General features: G+C 40.8%; 1 protein-coding gene across 1 annotated transcript; it reads left to right on the top strand.

Annotated features, from left to right (window-relative positions):
* Positions 1–867: 867 nt before the first annotated feature.
* Positions 868–2,283, top strand: LOC147604211 (uncharacterized). The gene has a single exon (XM_086795475.1). It carries the CDS (start codon positions 1,129–1,131, stop codon positions 2,176–2,178), a length of 1,050 nt encoding a protein of 349 aa, XP_086651601.1. The 5' UTR covers positions 868–1,128; the 3' UTR covers positions 2,179–2,283.
* Positions 2,284–7,700: the final 5,417 nt, after the last annotated feature.

The raw sequence follows: 7,700 nt of genomic DNA, 5'->3' as shown, positions 1-7,700 counted from the left end.
GATAGGATGTTGGGGAGAAACATTGAATAGGTGCTCTTGTCATACTCTTTGAATAGGTACTCTTGTCAGAAGTGAGATTTGCTTTGTAGCCCTCATTATATAATATAAAATATTACCCATTAAAAAGAAAGAAAGAAAGAAAGAAAAGAAATGTGGACGACCGAGATGGGTTGCATGTTGTCACAAGCTCGGAGGATCGGGACTCGGACATCTAGCCGCGAGGCGGCCTTTCCACCAACCCAACTTCATGACTCGGCTCCATCGGCCCGTCGAGTGTGTCGTCGCGTGTTTACCTTGTGGGGTCTCACCCTTTACTTGCCTTCATGCCCGACTCGGCTCCATAGCCTAGACGCCTTCCATCCATGATCCGTCAGCTTGGTCTGTCAGCACTACATGGCTCACCGTTTCGGTCACGTTTCCACGTTCCGGCAATCTCATCATCAAGGCGAGGATAGCATCCCCCAGAGGCACTCGGTAACACAGAACCTTGCCCGCAACGCAGGAGGCCTAACGCGCCTATCCGATGCATGAGTGTTATGTGTGTCTAACATGGGTCCGTGCTATGCGGCTCCCTTGCACCTCATCCCCATATAAATGCATATTTCTCCACAAAGGCATCATGGGGCCTTCCCACCTCACATGTGCCAACCAAAGGCAAGCTGCTCTACCCCGGCTGAGGCTCCTGGCGGCCGAGCACCACCGCATGCTAGACCCCGCCATCAATGATCATCAATTATCTGAAAATTTTTATACTTGAATTTAAATTTTATATGATTTTTAACGCGATTCCCTGCCGTTAGAAGAAATAATGGAGAAAATTGGAACTTGGAAGGTGGAGACGAGCTCGCATTTGACGTACGTCGGGACTCGGGATTGCTAGCCTATGGGGCGTCGGGATCGTCCGGCCAAACTAGAGCACATGTGCCAAGCGTGCCAAAAGGAGGCAGCGTTCTCGTTGCCCGAGCTCGTCGTACTCTACCCCTCCTCATTCAAATTTCTCTCCGCGGTTTTTGAACGTCAACGGGAGACGTGCAGTTGCCGCACATTTTACCCATTGCAATGCCCCCCTGTCGGAGCGCCGCTGCCGTTCCCCCCACGCCCCCCCCTTAATACCCTTCCGGCCGCCCCATGAGTGCCCTTGGAACGCTCGGCATCGGGCTGAGCGTGCTCTTCGGAGTGTTCTTGGCCGTCCTTGTTGCGGAAATTTACTACATGCTTTGCTTGCGGCAGGGCAGACTTGGCGCCCGAAGCAATCATAGAAGAGTCAACAGCGTCCAGGTCTTAGAGGCGCAGGCGGCTGCTGCGGCGATAGAAATGGGTGCCTACGCCCGCGAAGCCGCCCTGGTGGGCTCCTTCGGTGGCTACCCCAACTCGCCGTTCCAGTCGGAATTCGTGACGAAATTCTTCCCTCCGACGACAGAAGATCGACACATAGGTCTTCTTTTCACCATTGCCGAGGAGACCAAGGAGGAAATGGAGCTTCACAACGGCGTGCGGAACGTGGACTCTGGTAGCAGAGCCTGTACTGCCGATGCTTTTCTGAAGGTTTGTTCCGACACCAGGCTCGGTGTCGACTCTGTGATTCCGTCAACGGCATCCACTTCCGTCGCTGTCTCCGTCACCTCAGCTTCGTCGAGTTCCGCCTCTTCTTCGGTCACTCCTGACGCCACTCCCTTCGCCACGCCGCCCTCTTCTCCGACCTCTTCCGAGAACCCACTATCATCGCAGTCAGCCTCTCCGACGACCGCAATTTCCCGTTTCTCTGTTCACTCTCCCTCTCCGGGGTCTGCGTTATGCTCTCCAGCGACGGCAGTTTCACGTCTCTCTGCGTATTCGGCGTCTCCGACATCGACAATCGCTTCACCCGTCACAGCGGCCTCCCGGTTTTCCATCCACTCACCGCTTTCCGTCGCCGTATCACCGGCTACGATAGCGGCCTCTCGCTTTTCCATCAATTCACCCGCCTCTACCTCTTCCGCGGCCTCCCACGGCCGCTACTCTGTCGATTCTTCTTACATCTACGCCGATAATGGCCCCCTGGATGCTCTTTTCCGGCGGCCATACAACTCGTCCCGTTACGCGCCCCTCAGACCCGCCGTTTGGTATGGCAACAACACAGACTTCCGACACGCTCTCCCGTGCAGCCCTTCAAATGTGGAGTTTTTCATGAATCGTTAATTTTGTGATAATCATGAAGAAGTTAGTTTTGGCGTTGTTAGTGCTCAAAATTGTGTATAACTCAGCTCACAGCTGGTATCGATGTAAATCATTTCGGACAGTATGCAGAAACTTAATATTTCAATTTGTAAATGCATATATAGCTACCTATGGTTTTGCTGACATTTTAAACTATGGATTAGCCTTTTTATTAACTAAATGGTGTCTTTGTATTCTTATGGATTAGCGTTTTATTAACTAAATGGTGGCTTTGTATTCTTTACACTAACTAGTATTACACCCGCGCGGCTGTGGCCGACGACCAAGGTTCCAAGAAAGAACTATTCCCCATCTCTCTCTCTCTTTCACACACATGCACATGCACATGACCCTCTCCCTCTCTCTGTCACGTACACACACACTCAAATGTTGAAACTCTCTCTCTCTCTCACATGCACACACATATATACACACCCGCTCTCTCTCTCTCTCTCTCTCTCTCTCTCACTCACTCACACACACACACACACACATGCACACACTCCCTCTCTCTTCTTACACTCTCCCACACATAGAGGTGCTCTCTCTCTCTCTCTCTCACACACACACACACACACACACATACACACACGTGTATGCACATTTAAACACACACACTCTCTCTCTCTCTCACTCACACATACACATATGTAAATATATAGTATATACAATATTATGTTTTAGATACATATACCTATACATAGACACATATACTTATACATATATATATGTATTTAAAAATATAAATACAAACATTGATATAATTTAATTAATTTTGATTAAATTTTAATGTGCGGAGATGGGTGATAAGTTGTGGTCACTTTTAAATATATAGATAGATATATACATCGAAACACACACACACACACATATGTATATACATATACATACATACATACTTTTCATGTATGTATAAATGTAAGTAAAAACACACACATGTATACACACATATAAATATATGTTTTTTATTTAATTTATATTTTATTAAAAGCTACTTTTGATTCTCTACCTCTTGCTTTCTTTCTCTCTCTTTTCACCCTCTCCCTCGTTACATCTCTCTCTCTCACTCTCTCTCCAGGTCTGTCCCATCTCACTTTCTCTCAAGCACATTCTACACAAAGATGCAAATGTATGCACATGCATGCATATACTCTCTCTCTCTCTCTCTCTCTCTCTCTCTCTCAGTCTCTCTCTCACACACACATGTACACACTGCATATACATTAATGCAAACGCACACTCTCTCCTCCCACACAAACTATCTCTTATGTAGAAATTCTCTGCCTCTCTCTCTCTCTCTCTCTCTCTCTCACACACACACACACACACATAAACACACAAACACACAAACACACACACACACACACATGCACACACCACATATACACTAATGCAAACACACACTCTCTCCTCCCACACACACTATCTCCTAACATAGAATTTTTTTCTCTCTCTCTCTCTCTCTCCCTCCCTCCCTCTCTCTCTCTCTCTCTCTCTCTCTCATGCACACACACTCCCTCTCCGTTCACGCACACTCTCTCTCACATAGAAACTCTCTCTCTCTCTCTCTCTCTCTCTCTCTCTCTCTCTCACGCACACACACACACATACATAATTTTAATTAATTAAATTTTAGATTAAATTTTAATGGTAGGGATGAGTGGTGAGATGTGCTCACTCTCAAATAAATGCATCTTACATGTAATCTCTCTCTCTCTCTCTCTCTCTCTCTCTCTCACACACACACACACACACACACACACATGCACATGCACACCCTCTTTCTCTCACATACACATGCACACACTCTCAAATGTTGAAACTCTCTCTCTCTCTCTCTCTCTCTCTCTCTCTCTCTCTCTCTTACACACACACATATACACACATGCACATGTACTAATGCAAACACACACTCTTCCTCCTCCCACACTCTCACACATAGACTTCCATGTCTCTGTCTCTCTCTGTCTCTCTGTCTCTCTCTCTCTCTCTCTCTCTCTCTCTCTCCACTCACACACTGAAACGGGACCCTTTAATCTTCTTGAAGAGAATAATCAAAAACTCATAAAATATATCAAATATTAAAACAACTACTTGATTTAAATTGAAAATTAAAGCACATAACAAAACATAAGGCAAGAGAAAGAAAAACATCACCATCAACACCATGCTGGGTGCAATCTTCCCCCCCTTGTGCGTGGCCTTCCCCCACACAAGAGTAGTTCTTTATTAGCTTTCTTTTCACCAAAATTAGGCCATAGTTCCAAAATATACAAAATGTGCTTTTTAGAGAGCACGGCACTCTTCTTTTACAAAAATAGAGTGTCAAATATTGGGACTAGGGTAAAGCCATAGGCTTTAATAAATTCCACATTATAAATGTATCTTTCCTAAAGTTCAAAATAGAAAAATCATTTGCTAAGGTTACAAGCTACGCTTGTAAAAATAAATGTGATGCACATAAGAAACATTCTCCTCGACATTATTTATCAATCCTCGTAATCTTCTTGACCTGGAAATATAAGCCCAATTAATAATTAAATTAATCCCACAAATATTAAACAGGCACAAACCATAACCAACTCATGACTACCAGGCGTAAGTACTTCCAAGGATCACCCTGCCAATACAAACTTAACTGAAATAATCATAGACGGCCCCAAGCATACGTCATATACCGCATGTATTAATATTTTTAGTGGTGTCACCCACGATATTAACCTAGCCGGCATGACGCAAGAGTAACCTAGGGATCACCCTGCCAATACAAACTTAACTGAAATAATCATAGACGGCCCCAAGCATACATCATATATCGCACTTATTAATATTTTTAGTGGTGTCACCCACGATATTAACCTAGCCGGCATGACGCAAGAGTAACCTAGGCGTCCCCAAATTACTCAAGAGGGAAAAATAATATTCTTAAAGAGGACTTAAAATATATTCTCATAACATCCCTCTTGCTTGAGTTTGCACTTGTCCTCAATTGCAGGTTTGCTGGGTTTGAAAAGAACGAAGGATCTCAGGATAAGCTCGGAAAAATTTCTCGGCATCCATTTTGCATCTTCTTGAGGATGGTTTTTGAATGTCAAAAGATATTTAATTAACATGGATCATAACAGTCCCCCCCGTTGGGAATCAACTGTCCTCAGTTGCGCAATCAATGAGTGGATGGCTTTATGGCACAAGTGGAGGACAAGATCATCATATCAAACAATTTCTGAAAATAAAACCAAACAAGTGAACGCATGTGTAATGTATCTAAGTGTCCCATACCACAGAGGTACCTTTCACATACAAACACTTGCTGGTGAAAGATAGAAGACATAGATACGTCTGGTGTAGCTATGTAAAACCAATCTAATGTCCCATAACACAGATTAATTTCACACGACACTACCTTAAGAACAGAAGTTTGAGACGGAGTAGCTAATTCCCTCTGAAACTTTGATTCTGACATAACTTTTCTCTATCCTCAAAATTAGACTACGAGTCTTATTCCAAAAATGAATTAGGTCGAAATAGAAATTCTTATCAACTTAAGATTGAAAAATAATCACTTACATTACTGTCAATAACTTGATAAATTCTGGGGATTTGCTCTTGATCTTAATCTTATAATTGTCTAACTAAATTCTCGAGATTTTTTTTAAATCTTAATCTTGATGAATTCTCGAGATTTGTTTTTGATCTTAATCTTAATCTTAATCTTGTAATTGTCTAACTAAATTCAAAAATTATAATCTTTGAATAGGTTTATAATTCTTGAATTTGTGAATCTTACTTGTAAACAATGAAATCTAAAGGGGATCTTGATCTTAAGCTTAATCTTAAACTTGAAATCAGAACTTGAAGAAAGATAGATATCTTGTGTCCTAGTTGATAGCAAGAACTTGATATACTAGTAATGAATCTTTGCTTAGATTAAAAATACTTGAATGGACGAAAATTGAGAGATTAGTCTTTAATTAATCATAATTGAAATTCTTGAATAAATCTTGTTCTTAAGGGGTTTAAATCTTATGGTTGAATATATCTTTGACTTAGAGCAATTCTTGGTCTAGAAAGAATCCTGTACTTGGATAGATCTTAAACTAGAATACTTGAAAATTTAGACAAAACTTTACTTGAATTGGTATAAACTTCGTAATTGTGACTGGTATACAACTTAAGCTTGGTTTCTAGTTACTTGAGAGCTATTTCTTTACTTTTCTCATCATCACTAAATTCGTTGGTGAAGCAATTGATAACTTGAATCAAAGACTGGAGAAACTTGATTGGTTCTTGAATCTTCAAATTGGTCTTAATCTTCTATGAAATGTCTAGCAATCATTTTTACTTGAATTTGGGCAACTAGATCTTGAAGATAACTTTTACTAATCTTGTCTCGATCTTTCTAGTTAGATCACGGTATCTAAAATTCTTTTCAGGAGCTAAAGTTTTCTAACTAGGTCTAGAAGGAAAAAATATTCAGAAAACAGATACAAAAGCAAACAAGAAATTGTATATAATAAATAATTTTTTTACACATACCTCCACCTTTGGTTAATGTATCGAGTGCGTTAACCTCTTCGGTGTCAAGCTGTTCCTGAATAGTACGATGGTGCGGATATTCACCCATTTCTTGACAATTAAAAGAATAGGAAAAATTTAAAACAAGAGAAAAGATAGGGTTTCTTATCTCATATGGAATGTCGAGCTAGATGTGAATCCTGCCAAGTTAGCTCAATACACAAATGCATAATTTTTCAAGAAATAATCCATGTACTCTTTAAAATTAGAAAACTAGCCATAGGTTAAAGCAACATTTTAATGATATCTTCACTAACAAGCTGTTTATATTATTCGTACTTCATGAGGATTTAGAAAATAACATTATTCACAAGAATTTGACAACTCTCAAAATTTCTCTTGAGGTAAGTTCTAAAAATCTGTAGAAGAAATCCAAACTAACTATATGTACATAGAATCCTTTTCCATAAAATATGATGGGAATAGTCAAAAAATATTTTCTTTTGTAAAAACATTTTACTAATCTCATTTGTAAAGCTTTAAGCTTATTTGAAAGCTTATTTGAAAGCTTTTAAAGCTTAGTCAAAAGCCTAAAAATTATATATATATATATATATATATATAAATCTATGGAGCTTTTATGCTGATTAATAAGCTTAATAAAGCTTTTTTAAGTCAATCCAAGCTTTTATTATTAAAAGCTTGTAATGCCTTTATCTGAGCGCAGCTCCCAACAACAACGGGTAAAAGTAATTTTCACCAGCTGAGAAAAAGTCGCCCACCACCGCATCTAATATAAAAATAAAAATAAACAGTTTAAGCTTATAAAGCTTTTAGCTAATATAAGCTTTGTAAATCAAAGCTTTTTAAGCCTCAATAAATGCAATTAATTAAATCGTGGTCTGAAAATTACTTCACCCCCCCTGAATTCGCAGCCATCGGCGTCGCCCAGCCAGATGGAGACATTAGCGTGCTGCCGCCCGGGTATG

Source organism: Cibotium barometz, chromosome 62 (assembly GCF_041138505.1).
Source record: "Cibotium barometz isolate CiBa-2024 chromosome 62, ASM4113850v1, whole genome shotgun sequence".
Taxonomy (NCBI): Eukaryota; Viridiplantae; Streptophyta; class Polypodiopsida; order Cyatheales; family Cibotiaceae; genus Cibotium; species Cibotium barometz.
Note: the sequence above shows the minus strand (reverse complement) of the source record. Positions and strands in the feature narration are given on the sequence as shown.